The sequence below is a fragment of the Erpetoichthys calabaricus genome, chromosome 13, assembly GCF_900747795.2.
Source record: "Erpetoichthys calabaricus chromosome 13, fErpCal1.3, whole genome shotgun sequence".
In the NCBI taxonomy this organism is placed as follows: Eukaryota; Metazoa; Chordata; class Cladistia; order Polypteriformes; family Polypteridae; genus Erpetoichthys; species Erpetoichthys calabaricus.
The window spans coordinates 139703574-139725913 of record NC_041406.2 but is presented as its reverse complement, the minus strand read 5'-3'; the positions used below and the strand labels follow the sequence as shown (position 1 = coordinate 139725913).

Sequence of the window (22340 nt, the reverse complement as noted above, 5' to 3'; positions counted from 1 at the left end):
AGGCTGTCATGAAATATAGTTCATAAAACATCAATCTTGAGGGTTCCTTGGGACCAAGTTTGTGAACTAAGGCTGTCATTTACTGAAAAAAACACTAAGACCATGTCATAATTCAAGAAAACATATCCTGAAAATGCATTATGTTGAGATTTAAAAAGAGTTATTGGGTAGCCCGTCTTTTCATCATATACCACATATACATATACTCTGTCAGTGGTCCACCAAATGAGTGTTCTGAAACAAAACAAATTTCAAAATTTGGTATGCATAGAAGAAGCACCAACAAGACATGCAGTGTTTGTCGTTATACATGTTTACAGTGATGGGATTGTGTTTCAAACCTCTTGTTTACTAGGTAAGCACTTTGCTGAGAATGTCTGCCATTCTAGACTAGGAAAGCAAAGTGTATCCTTTCTTAAGTTTTTATCGCCACTCCATAATCCACTAATGAGGACTCCACAGCGATTACAAAAATGGAAAACAACGCATTGATAGCTCCAACGCAAATATGAAGAGACTTTCCAAAAAAACATTTCTTTGCCGATGACGTACAGGGTTATCCAAACTGAATTTTCTGAATCACCAAGCTGGCAGTCTGTAACTTCACTAACACATGGGAATATCAAATAGCTGCAGTCTTACTAATGTATCAGTAATTTGTACCAGCCACAATATGTGTAGACACATAAAAGTGAACATATATTGTGCACAATGATTATATCTCAAACAAAATGCAAACGTAATAAGGAAAAAAAATATAAAAACACCTGTCCTAGAACAGATTGTTTTTGCTCTTACTTTTGTACTGCTCAGTTGTATTTGTGCAATCAATATACCAGGAATTCCTTAAAAGAGCAGCCTTTATAATCATAATTCACTTGAGCATAAACCACAAATCAGTTGCTATTTAAAATAAATATTTGATTAATGTGGCACAAAATTCTATGATGTAAAGATATTAAAAAATATTATTTGAAGTAGTGGATCGTTGCAAAAGACAAAATCACAACATGGAGATTTGCCCATTATGTCTGCGGTAAAGCATTAAGTGCTCTGCCATCATCTGACTTTAACATACTTATTCTTTTTTTTTCCTAAATCCAACCTTGTTTTTAGTTTCCTGAAATCTTTCAGATAATTTTTCTTTGGTTTCAGAGATCTTGTCCTTGGTCTCTTCCATCTTTTCAGAAAATCGATCTTTGGTTTCCTCCATTTTCTCAGTAAATCGTTCTCGCGTTTCTTCCATTTTGTCCTGTATATAGTCTCTGACAGGTGGTGGTGTGGAGAAGTAGCCATGCTTCCGGAGATACTTAACTGTGTAGGAAGTTCCCCCTAGTGTTACGGTGTATCTGGCAGGTGTAGCAATCTATAAAAGAAAATAAAGTAGATCTGATTGTGACATGTTTAAGTAATCAGGTTTAATTTTTTAACCCAGTCTGCTTAGTAGCAGTCCTGAACAGCAAAGGCTTTCAGCAAATCTACAACAATGCTACACACAGTCTGTCTCAAAGTGGTTATGGCTTACATTATACAGTAAATGTAACACTTCTAATTCAGTATCATGTGATCTCAGCCCAACTAAGGGTAAACAAACCTACTAAATCAAATCTGCATTTCACAGATTTCAGAGATAACGTATAATGTGGGCATCTTTAAAGAGAGTATTTCAGAGGGCACAGGCTCAAACTGAGGTTTTGTTCTACACCTGTATACTCATAACAATTATCTGATCAATTTCTACGTTACAGTAACACACCTCTCAAATTTGACAGTCTTAGCAAGAAAGTCGTTACTCTAAAGCCCTATTTGAAATGCTAACTAGCGTCACAACAAACAAAATGGTCATAAAAAAATAGAAGTAAAACAATGAGATACAATAATAGAAATGAAAACAATTTAAAAATGATAATGAGTGAGACAGGGAAGGTGAAAAACATTTAGAAATTTGATTTAACTTGTGGTATAGCGGCTGCTGCCTAACAGCTCCTGGGGTTTGGATTTAAATCTCAGTAGTGGTCACTCTCTTTGTTTGGTTTGCACTTTCTTTCTGTATCTGTGTGTTTGTTTTCCTTCTGGTACTCCAGTATTTCACATGACTGATTGAAGACACTTAAAAGGAATATGCCACCCAAAAATGGAATAATTTTTTAAATTTATGTTACTTACCTCATATTATATTGCAGTGATGGCTGAGATTTTTTTTTTTTTAACCATTACCACGCTTATTTTAACTTCACCTGTTTGTTGTCTGGTACAAATCTTGTAATTGATATTTAACCCACTTCCTATTGTCCAAATGACTTGAAACTTTGTGCAATGACTCACTTCCAATGACAATACATGAATCAATAATCAGTTTCACTAATCGATCAATTAATCCATGTTAATTAAGAGATGAAATTTTCATATGAAAAATAGTTAAAGATTTCACCAATAGATGGCGCTAGTAACAGATAGAAATATTAAAGGAAGTGTTAAAATATTGATTACAAAATTATATTAAAACAAACCCAAGGCTAAAAAGTTAAAAATAATATATATATAAAAAATTATTTTTAACTTTTTAGTACACTTTTTAACTTAATATAAGCGTGGTTTTTAACAAGTAAGTCTCTCGTACATCACTCGTAAAATAAAAGCGTGGGCGCTTTTCATCAATCAACATTCAAAAAACACTTCTTAAAATCTTAGCAAAAGCGCCCACCTTTGATTTTACGAGTGATGTATGAGAGACTTATTTTTTACTTTTTAACAAGTTAGGAGACCTGGGTTCGCTTCCCGGGTCCACCCTGCGTGGAGTTTGCATGTTCTCCCCGTGTCTGCGTGGGTTTCCTCCGGGCGCTCCGGTTTCCTCCCACAGTCCAAAGACATGCTGGTTAGGTGGATTGGTGATTCTAAATTGGCCCTAGTGTGTGCTTGGTGTGTGGGTGTGTTTGTGTGTGTCCTGCGGTGGGTTGGCACCCTGCCCGGGATTGGTTCCCTGCCTTGTGCCCTGTGTTGGCTGGGATTGGCTCCAGCAGACCCCCGTGACCCTGTGTTCGGATTCAGCAGGTTGGAAAATGGATGGATGGATGGATAAGCATAGTTATTAAAAAGTATTGTATATGTATATTATATAAATATATCATATATATATGTATACAGTATATTATATATATATATATATATATTATATATATATATATATATATATATATATATATATATATATATATATATAATCTATATGTTTCCATGGAGAATGGAGATTAAAAAAAAAAAGTGTCTGATAGAATGGGAGCCTATGGTGACCAAAGCATGACAGCAGTATGCAATATCTAAAACGTCTATAAATAAAATCTCATGTTGCTTGTGTCACATACTGTATTCCACATGTCAAGTTACCTTGCTCACAGCATGCAAAATGCATGCATTTTGTGCTCAAATATTGTTAAATATATACCTCCAGAAAATGAATGCAGTCCACAAACAGGAAGTCAGTTTATACAGCATCAAGCTTTTGAATTAAGGGTCTTCAATTCAAAAGTGTGATCCAATGTAAATGAACTTCCTATTTGTGGTCTATTTTCATGCTCTGGAGCTTCATATTAAGAATATTTCTCTCTCTTATAATAAAAAAATCCTGGGATGGGACGAGACTTTTTAGCCTGGGACAAGACGTGAGTTTTTCAGAGAGGTACTTTCATGTCCCACGAGACGAGACTTTGTGCCAAGAGACTTAACCACAGCCAGGGCTGGAAATAAAAGACAAAGAGTAGATGACAAAGTAGAACATCGTAAAGAATTCAAAAACAGTGTGTTACACATGTAGAGCAGGTCAGAGATAATTAAAGTACAGAAATTTGAAAATCTCAAAAAAAAATGATAGTAAAGATTGCATTGGTGCTAATAAACAAATTATCACTTGGTGAAATAATGGAACAGCAAAAAGTGATTGAATATATTGTTCGGATTTAAACTTTAATTTGGAGACTTGTAGATTGTCTAATTCGTGTTGCCATCAGGGAAAAACAGTGTTTCTTCCCAATGAAGAGGCGTATCTGCGGGAATTAAAAGATTTGTTGTTTGGTAAAAGTGAAATCCACATACTCAAGCGGCAGAGACACAAAGCAGGCCGGTGGGGGGGGGTTTGGCAAGCAAAGCAAGCAGGGGTAATGCCCCCTAGTTAGTAAAAAAAAAAAAAATGACAGCATTTAGACTGGAAGCCTTGATTTTTTATGGTCATTATCCATATTGTTTGCTGTTGTCCAGTGTTGGTCACCTTAGGCTCCCATTCTATCAGAAACACACTCTCTGTTCCCCATGAAAAAGATTTCTCAACCATTACTACAAATCATATATAAAAAAATCATCTTTTGTTGGCGTATTCCCTTAAGAACGTCTTTTAACAGTGATTAGCTTATTTACTTTTTTCTCAATATTTATTTCTTCATTGGGACTTGACACTACCCTCCTAACAACTGTGATATTATACTAACAGAAGTGTATGTAAACTTGCACATACAATGCTTGTCTTTACATTAGCGCAGGGGTGGGCAATGATGGTCCAGGAGGGCCTCTGTGGCTACAGGTTTTCGTTCCAACCCAGTTTCTTCATGAGAAGTCAATTATTGCTGATGAAGAATTTACTGCTCAAGTGACATTTTGATGCTTCATTTTAGTGATCTCGCTTGTTAAGTTTTTCCACCCTTAATTGGTTATTTCAGTCTTACATAGCTACACTAACTGTTTTCAGTGGCTCCTTATTAGGAATAAGATGTAAATGACAAAGGAGCCAGCCATTCTCCATCTAACGTGTTTCCACTTACACCTGTGTGGATTCATCATGCACTATTTGGTTTAATAAAAACGCTTAAGAGAAAAATGTTACAGACTGAAAATGACCCGTTTTAGGCTACAAATCATTGGGATGATATCCTTGGAAGGTGAAAAAAATCTATGATATAAGAACCTAAACTTGCAGACTAACAAGCCATAAAATTAAATAAGCTCTGAGATTGGCAAGGACTGTTTTGTAATTAAGCGATGCCCACCACTGGATTAGCCTGTAGTACAAGGCTGCCCTCCTCTTCATCGGCTGTACTGCAGGTTAATAAGATGCAAGTATCTGAAATATGACAAGAGCTTCCCCACAGAGTTAGCAACTTTAATCCATTTATTCCGGTAATGACTGTTACATTTGAAGTGATGTAAATATTGTATTACTCAGAGTTAAGTGACTTTAATGGATGGTTTTTGGAAAGGAAAAAAAAGGTATGGAAAACTCACCTTATACATTGCATAAGCAGTAAGTGCATATCCACTTTGGGAGTCCCTCAGTAAATTTACTAAATTTTCAGGCATACCGATATACTCCAAAAATGGCACTAAATTTACACCTCTGAAATGCAAGAGGAACATAAAGTATCATTAATATATAATACAGAGTAATTGAAAGATGCAATTACTTTATTTTACACTATATTTATCCAAACCAATGTACATATCATAAGTTGACTGCTCAATTATTTTAATGTTTCAAGAACTGGCAGTTAAGTGACTTTGCTCATTGTCACAGTGTGTGGCAGTGGTGGCAACTGTGCGGGTCACTTTGAGGCCTACAGTTTAGGCTGTACTGTCTAAATTATAAACAACACACAAAGTAAAATGAGTTTAACATCAATGAAAAAGTACATGTCAGTTATCTCTGAAATGCTTTAGACTAAGGTTTTAAAAAACACATGCACAAGTTTGTTCTAAAACATTCACAACATATTTTTTTTCATCATTAAATACAGTCAAGTATAAAATTAAACTATAGTGTCCATTTATTGTGTATTTGTGATGGGGAGCCAAATAATAATCACATGCAAATTTATTTCCTATGACTGTGATAACTGTCTACAATACATTATTTAGTATACTGCCATAATTGTAATTTATGCAGCCCCATGGCCCTGCCCTGGATATGCGGGTTAAGAAGATGGATGGATGGATGGATGATTAGAAATAAGGACAGTGGTCACCCAGGGCTAACGTGATAGTAGATCTGTCAGCTTGAATTTCACTGTCTAAACCATAAAATGTTACACATGCCCTGCAAGGAAGTTGGGGGGAAAATTTGTTTTATAAATGTTAATACTGGATATTACAATATATCCCAGTAAAAATCTTTGTGTTATTAAATTACATCAAATGCAATGGCTCTTTGGTCCCTTTAACTTATGAGCACAGCCATCCTGCCCAGCTGCTTAGTTCTCACTTCTCTCCACTGGCACTTGCACTGGTAGATTCAGGGACAGCTTATACCCACCAAGTCTTAGGGTTGCTGAACAGTCAATTGTAAGAATTCTAATACTAAACACAGAACAAATGGGCCAAACTCGATATACTGTGGATAACAACTGAGGCCTTAATTCAAATCCAGTACAATGAATCTATGGAGCAGCAGTGCTAACCACTAAGCTATGCATGATTAACAGTGTCCAAGATAAGTTGCCAATGATATCCAAGTTATTAATGAAACATGAGGGTTAACAGCAGTGTATATTCAAAATGAGATTAAATAATACTCTCTGTACATTCAGTCCCACTGCAGTGAGCATGAAAGGTGCATTTACTGTCCTATCAAAACTGGCACATACCAATGCTTTGTCCCATTCCACCATACTCTATGGCTGGGATGAGGAATTGATTGACATGGAATGACAGTATTAAGGAACTGTCAAAACACAGATTGTTACCCACTCACAAGTATCCTTCAGTACAACGTTTTCATAATTTGCAAAATCCATAAAAGGCTTTTGTCACTGTGCAAGGTCAACCATAAAAAAAATAAAAATCCCCCAATGTACTGCCGAGGATGAATCAAGGAACGAATCTCTATTTATTTATTCTACAACTCTGTAAAGGTGAGTGTTACTTTCTACGCTGTTTTGTGTTGGGCTGGTAACGTCACCTCAAGAAAGGCCCACAGAATTAACAAGGCAGACAAAGTTCTGATCTGCTCTCTGAACATGCTGGAGCTATTAGTGGAGCAGAGAATGAAGACATTGTGAAGAATGCCACACATCCCCTCTAGGACACCCTAGCATTGGGGACTTTTAGCCAACAAATTAGTGAGCACAAGTGTGATAAAAGTGCGCTACTGGAGCTCCTTCCTACCTACAGCATTACACTTTTATAATTCCTCACTGTGACTGACCCTGATCTTTTTAATTTTCGCAAAGCCCAAACTTTTCTTTCTTTTTATTGATTTCTCGTGTGTTTGAAGGTTGTTGTTTCTTTTTATTTATTGAGCTTCGGTAAATAACAAAATTTCATCCACTGAGATGAATCCAGTATCATTCCTCGGTCTAAATGATGCTTTCCACGCTCAATTTTGTCCAATCCAAAAATACTGCCTGATGCAAATGCCAAGATTAGGATTTCACTTAATCCTTCTACCAGTGTATACAACATGAAACAGCAGGGCATGTTATGGGCTCGGCATTAGAAAATGTCCCAGGGCCGTGTCCACTTTATCCTTCCTTCATTTCTTTTTAAGGTTTGCAATGATGCTTTGATCAATAGTGAAACTATGCATATTTTTATGTATGTCTGTTATGTAACTTGGCCTCGTTATATAATTGAGATGGAATAAAAGATATGTCTTAGAATATTTTTGAAGAAAAAAAATTAAAGGATTCACATACTTTCAAATTGAACTGTAGTTATATATCAGGTATATCGTAGTGATTTATCCATCCATCAATTTTATTAGATAGATAGATAGATAGATAGATAGATAGATAGATAGATAGATAGATAGATAGATAGATAGATAGATAGATAGATAGATAGATAGATAGATAGATAGATACTTTATTAATCCCAAGGGGAAATTCACATTACGATTACAAGATGCCAGAATTAGAAGGATTAACACAGCAGCATGAAATACGAGGTATCGCCAACTCTGAATGGGGCATCAGTACTAACACATCCTTGGAAGTGTGTCCGCTTGTGTTCACATAGCCATGTGTTTTGCCTTCTACTATCAGTGTAGCAGTATATAAATGGTATATTACACACATGCTGCACATACTCAAACCCACTTAGTTCGATTCAGTCATGCACCCATCCTGGAAGCACAAGGTGGCAAGAAACCTACAGAGGGACTGGTCCATCACAGGACAGTCCCAAAATAACCAAACTCACATGTGTTTATGAAGACAAGAGAAAAACATGGCCACCCAGAGTAAAAACCATGCAGACATGATAGCCAGGAGTGGGATTCAGTTCCCAGATGCTAAACACTATTATGATACGTGTTTATAAAAAAATAAAATCAATTTTAGTAGCATTCACTGACATGTTTACTTACTTCATAGCAGCATAGTAAAATGAGCCAAACCACATAGTGGAAGTTAAAAGATGAACTGGTATCATCACCTTTCCATATTGCTTAAATGTTTTCTTAAACCTTTGAACGATGCCAATGGATTGGTCACTCAGTGGGTCTTTCTCAACATTTTCTTCTTGCAGCGAATCTGCCGGCGAATTTGGCTTTGCACTAGTGTTTACAAAATGTTTACTTTCTTTTGATTCATCTACATGATACGTTTCTTGATTAGAAGACCCAGTTTGGTCTTTAATACTTTTCTTCTGCTCTTCTGCAGCAGAGCGTGGTAAGGAGGTGGTCAACCACTGACAAGAAATTGAAGGGATGTTCTCAAAAGCATCAGGGGAGCTCTTACACAGCTTGTGTGGCACGAGGCAGCATAGCCCAGACCGTGTTACCCTGGCGTGGTGGAGCACAGTCTTAAGTAATAGACCCTGCATTTCAAGGGGTGAAAAAATATATCTGAATTCCTGTAATGAAAAACATAAAAATGACAAGAATCAGAGCTGCAAAATAAATAATTGAACACAAAGTCACTCTGCAACACTAAAATAACTATAAAAATATATATATTTAATAAATTCAAAAACACAGACAACGTATATCCAAAATATAATAACAGGCCTTACATTGCCATAATTTATGTTCTTCAGCCTGAAAAGTCTTTATTTCAATGCGTTTAATGCAGTTTGTGTGTATGTAAATGTTGATTTGTTTAGTAATTCACTGTTAATCCATTAATAATATACAGTTATCCATCCATCCATTTTCCAACCCGCTGAATCCGAACACAGGGTCACGGGGGTCTGCTGGAGCCAATCCCAGCCAACACAGGGCACATGGCAGGAACCAATCCCGGGCAGGGTGCCAACCCACCGCAGGACACACACAAACACACCCACACACCAAGCACACATTAGGGCCAATTTAGAATCGCCAATCCACCTAACCTGCATGTCTTTGGACTGTGGGAGGAAACCGGAGCGCCCGGAGGAAACCCACGCAGACACGGGGAGAACATGCAAACTCCACGCAGGGAGGACCCGGGAAGCGAACCCAGGTCCCCCAACTGCGAGGCAGCAGCGCTACCCACTGCGTCACCGTGCTGCCCATATACAGTTATATAAAGCCCAATGTTTGTTTGTCCTGTTTGGAAATCCACACCACCGACTCCATCTTGGACAAATTTAGCACATTTGTAAAGGGGAAGACCATAGGCTGTGTTTTGTTCCAAAGTGTTTCTCCTCGGGCAACCTCATTTAGTGACATCACAGTGAAAACTCCATCAAGGGTTCTGGCTTTCCTGAAGCTCACCTACTCTCTCTACATTCCTAAAACTGGGCCATGTACATTCTGAAAAAATACAAAATGGTTAGGCCATTGGGATAGAGACACTACAAAAAATAAACGTGCATGGTTCATACTTGCATCTCCTTTGGAGCTGCTGCTTATATTCTATTAAGGATTGTATTGCAGTTAGACATTCTGAAGAGAACTGCTTGTGACAGCAGAAAACCCACGAAACTTGTAATAAATTAAGTGGTCACACTTTAAAATTAATAATCTATAATGCTTGCTTAAACTAACAATTACATTCTTACATCCATCAAAATGTCAAATAGATCATAAAACCATATATCGTATACAACTGTTAAATATAAACTGAGACATGTTATGCTCAGACTATGTAATGCACTAGTGAGGCCACATCTGCAGTACTGTGTGCAGTTCTGGTCACCACAATACAAGAAAGACACAGCAATACTTGATTAATAAATAATATAAAAAGGCCACAACGGTGTCGCTACAGCCTTTAAATCCAAACTTTAACAGGGTAGGGTGCTAAAAAGTAGCCTGATTATTCACATTGGCAGTGATGAAATGCCTTATATCTTGTATGTTATGGGTTTTCAATCAACATCGTAAAGATATGAATTTAATTACAAATAGGAATAGATGGTAAAATAAATTGTGGAGTCCAAGTCTACAGTTTTTGTACTAACTCCACAGCCCAGATTAGGGGGGGGGGGGGGGAGCACCATTTACATCTTCACCTAGGGCATCAGAAATACTACAGCAGGGATCTTCACTCTCAGTCCTGTTGGGCCGCAGTGGCTGAAGGCTTCATTTCCCTCAAGTTCCTAATTAGAAAACAGTCTTTAATGACACTTGGTATTTAACTATGTTGCTTGTTATTGCTTTCATTCCTCGAAGACAAGTTCTAATTATATTGTAGTGTTTTTGTGGACCGGAACAGATTTGCTCTTTACAATCCTCCCCTTTTCTCTCTTATTGATTTCTAAACATTTTATTAACACAGAGACTTTATCATGCGTTGTCACCATTATAAAAGAAACCAAGTTAGCTGAAGAGCTGGTGATTTCTTTGTTATTTGAATTTCTTGGGGCTGGTTAAGAAAACAGGAAACAATTTAAATCCTAACAGGCAATTATGGGTTTTAATTCGTAAATAGTGAAGAAACTAAAATTAAGCCCAAAAATATATTACTTAAGCAGGAAATAAATGGGTTATAATTAAGAAATTGCTTGAATTTAAAACATGTAGCCACTGTGGCCATCCACAAACATGAGTGAGAATCCCTGCTCTACAGTGTAATTAAAATTTGGCTTGAATGAATGAAAGCACTAACAAGCAGTACAGTTACGAACCAAGTTTCGTTATCATCAAAGCTTGGCTTCAAATTAGGATACTGAAGGGAACGAAAACCTGCAGCCAGTAGGGCCCTCCAGGTCCATGACTGAAGATCCCTGTGCTAGAACACGTTGGTTAAGTTAAATGGCAACTCTGCAGTGTGTGGCTGCCAATTGCTACGTCGACAGGCTCCTGTCCCGCAACCCTTAACTTGATTAAGCAGGTTTAAGAATTACAGATGTATGATACGCATGATGTCCCGTACGCGCCCTCCTACAATACATCAAGTTAACATGCTAGGAACGGACGTGTGAACTGTCACGTCGGAGTGGGCGTGTCTTGTCGACACCGGCAATATGCTAAACGAAAACCACCGCATAATTAAAGAAACTTCTAGCACTTTCCGTGTTGCAGCTTTTCAAAGTTCTCCCCCCCAATCCCTCGCCCTACTAGGTTGGAGTCCATCTAGACAGCTCATTTTAGATAACGAAGTTTTTATCTTTACAATCCTGCAATAAACAAACACTTTACAATTTGAACCCAAGAGCGGAAGTTATAATAAGAGAAAATAAAGTACGCAAGTAAGTTAACTTTCAAGTTGTCTCATACTCACCGCTTGTTTGAGAAAGCCGACTCCAAGTCACGCCGGGCACAAGAGCTAGAAAGAATAAAGATACATTGATCAGAGAATAATTTTACATTTGTGCTTATTAGTTTTTATCTGGACGTATGTTTTACTGCCAGAAGCAAATCAAACCAACGATTGATCGGGTAGAATATTCCCGCGTCCTCTGAAGGACATTTCATTATAGATATTCAGAATAAGATCGTCTCACTTCTGGCTTGTCCTTTACAGTTTCTGTCCTAGTCTCTTAAGAATAACTGTAAAATTTATTTAAGGTCTACTTTGTTAAAATAATATATTATTCATAATGGACCGGTTGCATTTCGGCAATGAAAAATTAGTAGATAAGCAAACAATCTGAATACATACACGAGCAAATGCAAAAGGACTATGATATAAATACACCTAATTGACATGCAGCCATGCTCTTTCCGAATGCTTAGCATTGGCGACATGCGACGCTGGAGGGTTTTTTTTTTTTAGATTTGTCAATGATACTGGGAAGTGTAGTTTCTTAAATGTCAGCGGTCTGTATAAGACGTGGGGTATGAATCTTATTACACCACATTACCCATAATACTAAGCACCACGCGCCATAAACCTAGCGTTCATGGCAGAAACGCGAAAAATTCTACGGCAAGCCAGCTAGTTCAAAACAGCCCTTTTCCAGAAATCTAGTTGAAACACGGCGAGACAACGCCACAAAATACACGACAAAACTAATTTATTTTGCATTTGTCTTTCGACTTTGACACAATAAGTTTATAAACCAATAAAACAAAAAGACTAAAACATTAGCCTAAATGGGTATACAAGGTCATTATCAAACAAGTAAAACTGAAAAGATCGCTGTACTAGAAAATGTTAAAAACAGCCCAATAATTCTGACTTCGAAGAATACGGGACACTACAGCAAGAGATCAAAAAAGGCATTTGAATGGTCAAATGAGAAACTGAAAAAAAAATTTCTGGTAAAGACAAAATAAACAGCAAACAAATTTTTCAGTTCTAATCCAGTAAAATGAGAACAAATGAGAATTTAGAAAACCTTAAAAGACGCAAAAGGATAAATCTTTGAAAATGAGAAGAAAATACCAAAAGAACTGAAGGAATATTTCACCCAAGTATCTGTAAAGGAAGAAACAAATGGAATGCCCCCTGCAGAAGTACAGTAAAAACAAACTCTTAAGTTCATCAATTTTAAAATACAAGAGTCAGATGAGAATCAAGCCTTCAGTATACTGAAGACAAATAAACCCCCCAAACCTGATGGGATTTTACCAGTTGCAGGATTGGATTAACTATTAAGCAAAATAAACACCTGCTTAGGGCATCAAGCGAAGTGGGCACCATAGAAATTTTCCATTGCCAGATTTACCATGGACCATACGGTACAAAACTGTAAGTGGTGCAGCTGAACCAGGTTCCACAAAAAGGGTCTTCCAGACTAAATGAAAAAAGTGCATTCATATACAATGTATAGGCAATGATAAAAATAATAATACAATAGTAATAATAGAGGTTAATGATACATATTTACCTTGGGAATACAACAAAATTAGAATCTGCTAAGTGCCACACTGTCCACCGAGGCTTATGTGATCGTTCTTGTCTTGGTTGGGTCAGCAGTCCCATTCATCTTTCAAACTGAGAGAGAGGACAGCTCATATATATGGGGGCACCAAACTCTTTTAATTGCTTAGGGCCTCTAAACGTCTTAATCCAGCCCTGACCAGTTGTACTAAAACAAATGAAAGACGTCATCTATAAATTCTTATTAGGCATTTCTGAGCAACAGATTGAGGAAGGAGAAATACATGCAGACGGAAAATTTGCAAATATGACCACAATCTTCAAAAAGGGACACAAAATGCCATGTGTGGAATAAAAGGTTATGGTATATCATGAAAACTGTTGAATATAAATCAAGGGATGTTATGCTTAGACTATAATGTACTGGAGAGGCCACATCTGGAGTGCTGTGTGCAGTTCTGGTCACCACGCCATATAAAAGACATAGCAGCGTTTGAAACTTGAAACACACAACAAACGCTGTTTACAATGTACATGGTTCACCAAATCATTTAGTGAACACCTTTCATGCAATTTAAGTGTTGTGAGGAGCCAGAGCTAATTCTGATGGCATTGGATGCAAGGCAAAAACCAACCCAGAACTGGGTGCCAGCCCGTGACAGATTTAAACTCAGTGAGACTGCGCCAGCTTAGAGTTCCCATTTAACCTGATATGTACAGTGCATCTGGAAAGTATTCACAGCGCTTCATCACTTTTTAAACATTTTGTTATGTTACAGCCTTATTCCAAAATGGATTAAATTAATTTTTTTCCTCAGAATTCTACACACAACACCCCATAATGACAACGTGAAAAAAGTTTACTTGAGGTTTTTGCAAATTTATTAAAAATAAAAAATTGAGAAAGCACATGTACATACAGTGGTGTGAAAAACTATTTGCCCCCTTCCTGATTTCTTATTCTTTTGCATGTTTGTCACACAAAATGTTTCTGATCATCAAACACATTTAACCATTAGTCAAATATAACACAAGTAAACACAAAATGCAGTTTTTAAATGATGGTTTTTATTATTTAGGGAGAAAAAAAATCCAAACCTACATGGCCCTGTGTGAAAAAGTAATTGCCCCCTTGTTAAAAAATAACCTAACTGTGGTGTATCACACCTGAGTTCAATTTCCATAGCCACCCCCAGGCCTGATTACTGCCACACCTGTTTCAATCAAGAAATCACTTAAATAGGAGCTGCCTGACACAGAGAAGTAGACCAAAAGCACCTCAAAAGCTAGACATCATGCCAAGATCCAAAGAAATTCAGGAACAAATGAGAACAGAAGTAATTGAGATCTATCAGTCTGGTAAAGGTTATAAAGCCATTTCTAAAGCTTTGGGACTCCAGCGAACCACAGTGAGAGCCATTATCCACAAATGGCAAAAACATGGAACAGTGGTGAACCTTCCCAGGAGTGGCCGGCCGACCAAAATTACCCCAAGAGTGCAGAGACGACTCATCTGAGAGGTCACAAAAGACCCCAGGACAACGTCTAAAGAACTGCAGGCCTCACTTGCCTCAATTAAGGTCAGTGTTCACGACTCCACCATAAGAAAGAGACTGGCCAAAAACGGCCTGCATGGCAGATTTCCAAGACGCAAACCACTGTTAAGCAAAAAGAACATTAGGGCTCGTCTCAATTTTGCTAAGAAACATCTCAATGATTGCCAAGACTTTTGGGAAAATACCTTGTGGACTGATGAGTCAAAAGTTGAACTTTTTGGAAGGCAAATGTCCCGTTACATCTGGCGTAAAAGGAACACAGCATTTCAGAAAAAGAACCTCATACCAACAGTAAAATATGGTGGTGGTAGTGTGATGGTCTGGGGTTGTTTTGCTGCTTCAGGACCTGGAAGGCTTGCTGTGATAGATGGAACCATGAATTCTACTGTCTACCAAAAAATCCTGAAGGAGAATGTCCGGCCATCTGTTCGTCAACTCAAGCTGAAGCGATCTTGGGTGCTGCAACAGGACAATGACCCAAAACACACCAGCAAATCCACCTCTGAATGGCTGAAGAAAAACAAAATGAAGACTTTGGAGTGGCCTAGTCAAAGTCCTGACCTGAATCCAATTGAGATGCTATGGCATGACCTTAAAAAGGCGGTTCATGCTAGAAAACCCTCAAATAAAGCTGAATTACAACAATTTTGCAAAGATGAGTGGGCCAAAATTCCTCCAGAGCGCTGTAAAAGATTCATTGCAAGTTATCGTAAACGCTTGATTGCAGTTATTGCTGCTAAGGGTGGCCCAACCAGTTATTAGGTTCAGGGGGCAATTACTTTTTCACACAGGGCCATGTAGGTTTGGATTTTTTTTTCTCCCTAAATAATAAAAACCACCATTTACAAACTGCATTTTGTGTTTACTTGTGTTATATTTGACTAATGGTTAAATGTGTTTGATGATCAGAAACATTTTGTGTGACAAACATGCAAAAGAATAAGAAATCAGGAAGGGGGCAAATAGTTTTTCACACCACTGTAAGTATTCACAGCCTTTGCCATGAAGCTCAAAATTGAGCTTAGGTGCATCCTGTTTCCCGTGATCATCCTTGAGATGTTTCTGCAGCTTCATTGGAGTCCACCTGTGGTAAATTCAGTTGACTGGACCTGATTTGGAAAGGCACACACCTGTCTATAGAAGGTCCCACAGTTGACAGTTCATGTCAGAGCACAAACCAAGCATGAAGTCAAAGGAATTGTCTGTAGACCTCCGAGACAGGATTGTCTCGAGGCACAAATCTGGGGAAGGTTACAGAAAAATTTCTGCTGCTTTGAAGGTCACAATGAGCACAGTGACCTCCATCATCCGTAAGTGGAAGAAGTTCGAAACCACTAGGACTCTTCCTAGAGCTGGCCGGCCATCTAAACTGAGCGACCGGGGGAGAAGGGCCTTAGTCAGGGAGGTGACCAAGAACCCGATGGTCACTCTGTCAGACCTCCAGAGGTCCCCTGTGGAGAGAGGAGAACCTTCCAGAAGGACAACCATCTCTGCAGCAATCCACCTGTATAGTAGAGTGGCCAGACAGAAGCCACTCCTTAGTAAAAGGCACATGGCAGCCCGCCTGGAGTTTGCCAAAAGGCACCTGAAGGACTCTCAGACCATGAGAAAGAAAATTCTCTGGTTTGATGAGACAAAGATTGAACTCTTTGGTGTGAATGCCAGGCGTCACGTTTGGAGGAAACCAGGCACCGCTCATCACCAGGCCAATACCATCCCTACAGTGAAGCATGGTGGTGGCAGCATCATGCTGTGGGGACTGGGAGACTAGTCAGGATAAAGGGAAAGATGACTGCAGCAATGTACAGAGACATCCTGGATGAAAACCTGCTCCAGGGCGCTCTTGACTTCAGACTGGGGCGACGGTTCATCTTTCAGCAGGACAACGACCCTAAGCACACAGCCAAGATATCAAAGGAGTGGCTTCAGGACAACTCTGTGAATGTCCTTGAGTGGCCCAGCCAAAGCCCAGACTTGAATCCGATTGAACATCTCTGGAGAGATCTTAAAATGACTGTGCACTGACGCTTCCCATCCAACCTGATGGAGCTTGAGAGGTGCTACAAAGAGGAATGGGCGAAACTGGCCAAGGATAGGTGTGCCAAGCTTGTGGCATCATATTCAACAAGACTTGAGGCTGGAATTGCTGCCAAAGGGGCATCGACAAAGTATTGAGCAAAGGCTGTGAATACTTATGGACATGGGATTTCTCAGTTTTTTTATTTTTAATAAATTTGCAAAAACCTCAAGTAAACTTTTTCACGTTGTCATTATGGGGTGTTGTGTGTAGAATTCTGAGGAAAAAATGAAAATAATCCATTTTGGAATAAGGCTGTAAGATAACAAAATGTGGAAAAAGTGATGAGCTGTGAATACTTTCCAGATGCACTGTATGTCTTTGGGAGACATCCATGTATCCGGCAACCACCAGTAGTGGTTAAGGTTTTGCAAGTCAAACCCTGAGGTTGTAGGTTCAAATCCCACTACTGACACCTGTGTGACCCTGAGCAGATCACTTCACCTGCCTGTTTTCCAATGGGGGAAAAAAAAATTGTTACCAACTGTATCTGAAATGCTGTAAGTCGCCTCGGATAAAGGTTTTCAGACAAATAAGGAAATCTATGATCATAAATCTTCCCCTAAATCTCCCCCTAATTAATGAAACGATTGACAAAGGGAGACGACCCTCCTACTCGATGAAGCAAGTGAGTCTCTGTGTGCTGATCAACAGTGGGAAATACCATGCAGCATTAAACTACTGGCTGTGAGTGTGCTATATTGTTAAAAGTGTGATTGACTCTCTGTTAAGGAGTTAAGTCTCCCAGGGGCCTGTGTGGGTCTTAATCTGAGCTTTATTGGGGCCCATAAGGACTTACTACCTTAGACATGATTTGAGACTTTTGGGGGATCCAGTCAGATTTTTTGCAGAATCATGATCAGGATTTTCTAAAACATCACCAAGACAACTGAAAAGACATTTTCGAGATTTTAAGTTAGACGATCGCTGCGGCCGATCTCATTGCCTTTATTTTGATCCTCCCAAATACCCCAAGTAATTTTACTCCAATCAGCTGGCCAGCCTTTACAACCCTGCAGCCAGGAGCCTCCACACTGGAGCTCCAAGTAGGTGGAGCTGATTCCAATGGACACCAATAAGGTCTAGTTGCAGACCTCCAGTGCTCATCCTGGTTACACTATGGTTAAGATTAGGGTTGTAAATGACGGCTACCTGATTCAAATAATGACCATTGTCCATTGAGTAAACTCCTCTTCTTCTTCTTCGTTTTCTTCTTTCGGCTGCTCCCGTTAGGGATTGCCACAGCGGATCATCTTCTTCCATATCGTCCTGTCTTCTGCATCTTGCTCTGTTACACCTACCACCTTCATGTCCTCTCTTAACAAATCCATAGAGAGGAGACTCCGCGCTGCAATAATATCCCCTTGCGCATGGATTCATGGATTCCAGACTTAAACGTTTTGGATATCCCGCCATTAGGTGGCAGCAGCGACATCCCGTGCGCAGCGCCTAATGCGAGTACCGTCGACTCTTACCCAGAAGGCGCTCGTTAGTGTTCGAGTGGCGGTGTTGTCTGATTCGCAGGTCGGGAACCTTGTTGAGGACGTGCAGAGGCTGCAAAGGTATATTCTTGTTTACGATCATCTGTTTTATTTGAATATTAAAAATACAAGTTTTTGCATTCCATCCACTAGTAAGAAACGATAAGGCACTGCAAACCGATTCATTTGTATGTATCGAACTCGATCGTTCGCACATCCTTCTCTTGTTTTATTCTCGACAAAACGCACGTTGATTGCAGTGATGTTGGTGTTCAGTCATTTTCTTTTTAAATCTTATCTTTATAAAGATAAATCCCATTAACCTGTTTTGCAGTATGTATTATGTCTTTTGCATTATGACGTTTGCATTTGTCAAAATATGAAGATATGGCGCAGAAGTTCTTACTTTAGATTTCATAGGTCAAATCTTTTGTCATTTAAAGAGACTTTACGTGAATGTCAACTTTAAACAATTTATTACGGAGCAAATGACGTCGTTTTATAAGGTTAGAGACTACGTAATATTATTTGGATCAGCTGACGATGCAAAGGTCGCCAAATAAAATAAAACTAAAGTAAAATAATGGCAAGGAAATCCTGAAATCCCGGGGTGAAGACAATGGAAAGAGGCGTTCCTCGGTCCGGTTATAAGTGAATGAAAACGGTAGCAAGCATTAAAGATGCCGTTGAACGTCATCAGAAAAACATGGAGGCTCGAAAATGGGAAATGAACGAAATGATCTGTGTGCGCGTGTGTGTTGTTGTTGTTGTTATTATTATTTTGAGAACACATTATTGATTTAAGTCTTTCTGGTAATTCGGAGTCTCACATTCTCACCTGAGGCGTCAAAGTTCACTTTTCATTGTATTACGTAGTTGGGAGTAACGTTTTTATTTGCAACAAATATACAGTAAACTTACAGTACCTGGTAAACGTTGTGGGAACAACAAGAACGTTTCATGTTTTTGGTAGAAATTAATACTTTTATTTATCAAGATCCCTTTAAACTGATTTAGATATACAGGTGCTGCTCATAAAATTCGAATATCATGACAAAGTTGATTTATTTGAATAATTCCATTCAACAAGTGAAACTTGTATATTAGATTCATTCATTACACACAGACTGATGTATTTCAAATGTTTTTTTCTTTTAATGTTGATGATTATAACTGACAACTAATGAAAGTTCCAAATTCAGTATCTTGGAAAATTAGAATATCAATTAAGACCAATGCAAAAAAAGGATTTTTAGAAATGTTGGCCAACTGAAAGGTATGAACATGAAAAGTCTGAGCATGTACAGCACTCAATATTTAGTTGGGGCTCCTTAGGCCTGGATTACTGCAGCAATGCGGCGTGGCATGGAGTCGATCAGTCTGTGGCACTGCTCAGGTGTTATGAGAGCCCATGTTGCTCTGATAGTGGCCTTCAGCTCTTCTGAGTTGTTGGGTCTGGCGTATTGCATCTTCCTCTTCACAATACCCCATAGATTTTCTATGGGGTTAAGGTCAGGCGAGTTTGCTGGCCAATCAAGAACAGGGATACCATGGTCCTTAAACCAGGTACTGGTAGCTTTGGCACTGTGTGCAGGTGCCAGGTCCTGTTGGAAAATGAAATCTGCATCTCCATAAAGTTTGTCAGCAGCAGGAAGCATGAAGTGCTCTAAAACTTCCTGGTAGATGGCTGCGTTGACCTTGGACCTCAGAAAACACAATGAACCAACACCAGCAGATGACATGGCACCCCAAACCATCACTGACTGTGGAAACTTTACACTGAACCTCAAGCAATGTGGATTCTGTGCCTCTCCTCTCTTCCTCCAGACTCTGGGACCTTGATTTCCAAAGGAAATGCAAAATTTACTTTCATCAGAGAACATAACTTTGGACCACTCAGCAGCAGTCCAAAGGCGAGACGCTTCTGATGCTGTCTCTTGTTCAAGAGTGGCTTGACACAAGGAATGCGACAGCTGAAACCCATGTCTTGCATACGTCTGTGTGTGGTGGTTCTTGAAGCACTGACTCCAGCTGCAGTCCACTCTTTGTGAATCTCCCCCACATTTTTGAATGGGTTTTGTTTCCCAATCCTCTCCAGGGTGCGGTTATCCCTATTGCTTGTACACTTTTTTCTACCACATCTTGTCCTTCCCTTCGCCTCTCTATTAATGTGCTTGGACACAGAGCTCTGTGAACAGCCAGCCTCTTTAGCAATGACCTTTTGTGTCTTGCCCTCCTTGTGCAAGGTGTCAATGGTCGTCTTTTGGACAACTGTCAAGTCAGCAGTCTTCCCCATGATTGTGTAGCCTACAGAACTCGACTGAGAGACCATTTAAAGGCTTTTGAGTTAATTAGCTGATTAGAGTGTGGCACCAGGTGTCTTCAATATTGAACCTTTTCACAATATTCTGACTTTCCGAGATACTGAATTTGGGACTTTCATTAGTTGTCAGTTATCATCATCAACATTAAAAGAAATAAACATTTGATTAAACATCAGTCTGTGCGTAATGAATGAATCTAATATACAAGTTTCACTTTTTGAATGGAATTACTGAAATAAATCAACTTTGTCATGATATTCTAATTTTATGACCAGCACCTGTATAGGCAAGACGTTTTGAGTGTTTCTAATGGCTACTACTGCTTGAAATGGATAATTTTAAAATTTACTATAAAGATAGAACTACACAGCCCCATTTTCAGCAACCATTCCTTCAGTGTCCTAATGGTCAAATCCCCTATCTTATCCTTAATTAGTCAATTTTAAATGCCAGCTGGTTATTAGAGAAACCTTTGTAATTGCATTAGCATAGCTGTAGTCCTAGGGTGTTGTACCTTGTTACCCATTATGAATGTACTGAGAAGTCAAGCAAGATTAAACCTTTTATTGGCGAACTAAAAAATTACAATATGCCTGAAGAAAGGGCTTCAGTTGCCTCGAAAGCTTGCATATTGTAATTTTTTTAGTTAGCCAATACAAGGTGTCATTTTGTTTGACTTCTGACTATTAGCATAGCTGAAACCTATTATTCTGTTCACTTGGATTGCGAGGTATTTGCTTTCCTAAAATCCACTTTTGAGTTTTAAAATGGCTGAAATGAAACCACTTTCTTAAGAAACCTGTCAGTCTGTTGTGTTTTTGTTTTTGTTTTTATTATTCCATCATATGACAGATTGCCAGGAAACAAAGATTTCATACAAAGGTGTCAATGACTGTCTTGAGAGAAGGGGGCAAACAGGATCTGAGCAGAAGAGGAAAAGACTGCATTTGAGAATTAGGAATGTGAGAAACAAACACCTTACAGATCCTCAGTTGGCTTCTTTATTAAATAAACACCAAACACCAGTGTCCTCCGACGACTCCGCAATGCTGGCCCAAGAGGCAGAATTTCAAAGAAAGTGGCAAATACAAAGAAAAGATTAAAAGTGGCAAAAGAACACAGATGTCGATTGGATGGACGTTGACTGGAAAATTGTATTATGGTCAGCAGCCTGGAGTTTCGTTCTCCCTGTTGCAAACAATACTGGCATTTGGTGTGAATTTAAAGAAGAAGAAGCCAACTGAGGACCTATAAGGTGTTTGTTTCTCACACTCTGAATGAAGTACTTATCCTTTTGTGCAGTTAGGCATTTTGGATTCCCCTTCTTTATCCATCCTAGTTAGATTGAGTTCGCCCTCTTCTCTCAAGGCTATAATGGACATCCTTGTTTGAAATCTTCATTTATAATTCTATGGTTTTTGATCAAAATCTTTCCAATAGAGTTAAGTTTACAGGCATAATGATTTTTCAATTCATTTTATCGCAATTTGAACTTCGGTATTCATGGTTTCCGCAGATTTCATATGTTTCTTGTAGTAATGTGAAGCTTTGTATTTGTATATTTAAAAAAAAAAAAAAAAGAAAAGGATCCTGATTATGGGTTCGCTTCCCGGGTCCTCCCTGCGTAGAGTTTGCATGTTCTTCCCGTGTCTGCGTGGGTTTCCAAAGACATGCTGGTTAGGTGTATTGGCGATCCTAAATTGTTCCTAGTGTGTGCCCTGCGGTGGGCT

At 38.8% G+C, this 22340-nt stretch overlaps 2 protein-coding genes across 6 annotated transcripts in view; one reads left to right on the top strand and one right to left on the bottom strand.

The window, feature by feature from the left end:
- Nucleotides 1-92: 92 nt before the first annotated feature.
- Nucleotides 93-12124, bottom strand: fam210aa (family with sequence similarity 210 member Aa). Of its 4 annotated transcripts, none has more exons than XM_028817575.2 (5): nt 12009-12124; nt 11628-11672; nt 8345-8832; nt 5269-5380; nt 93-1366 (listed from the first exon to the last, which is right to left on the bottom strand). In XM_028817575.2, exons 3-5 carry the CDS (start codon nt 8800-8802, stop codon nt 1079-1081), a joined length of 858 nt encoding a protein of 285 aa, XP_028673408.1. In that variant the 5' UTR covers nt 8803-8832; nt 11628-11672; nt 12009-12124; the 3' UTR covers nt 93-1078. The 4 variants fall into 4 exon arrangements, with proteins under 4 accessions (XP_028673408.1, XP_051791555.1, XP_028673409.1 ...); XM_051935595.1 differs by having other exon boundaries at nt 12045-12065; XM_028817576.2 differs by lacking the exon at nt 12009-12124 and adding an exon at nt 11776-11976.
- A 6124-nt stretch (nt 12125-18248) lies between these two features.
- The window catches only part of rnmt (RNA (guanine-7-) methyltransferase), a 34688-nt gene continuing 30596 nt past the window's right edge, over nt 18249-22340 (top strand). The window contains exon 1 of one of the 2 annotated variants that reach the window (XM_028817577.2): nt 18249-18367. The gene's annotated coding sequence lies outside the window, so the exon portion shown is untranslated. The remainder of the gene's footprint in view (nt 18368-22340) is intronic. The other variant, XM_028817578.2, reaches the window with a different exon arrangement.

Bases quoted from the DNA above. Each gene is read 5' to 3' on its own strand.
- fam210aa (XM_028817575.2), bottom strand. From the start codon at position 8,802: ATGCAGGGTCTATTACTTAAGACTGTGCTCCACCACGCCAGGGTAACA. The intron at 5,381-8,344 runs GTAAGTAAACAT...CTTGCATTTCAG, and splicing joins TTTTACTATGCTGCTATGAA to AGGTGTAAATTTAGTGCCAT. The intron at 1,367-5,268 runs GTGAGTTTTCCA...TTTCTTTTATAG, and splicing joins CTGCTTATGCAATGTATAAG to ATTGCTACACCTGCCAGATA.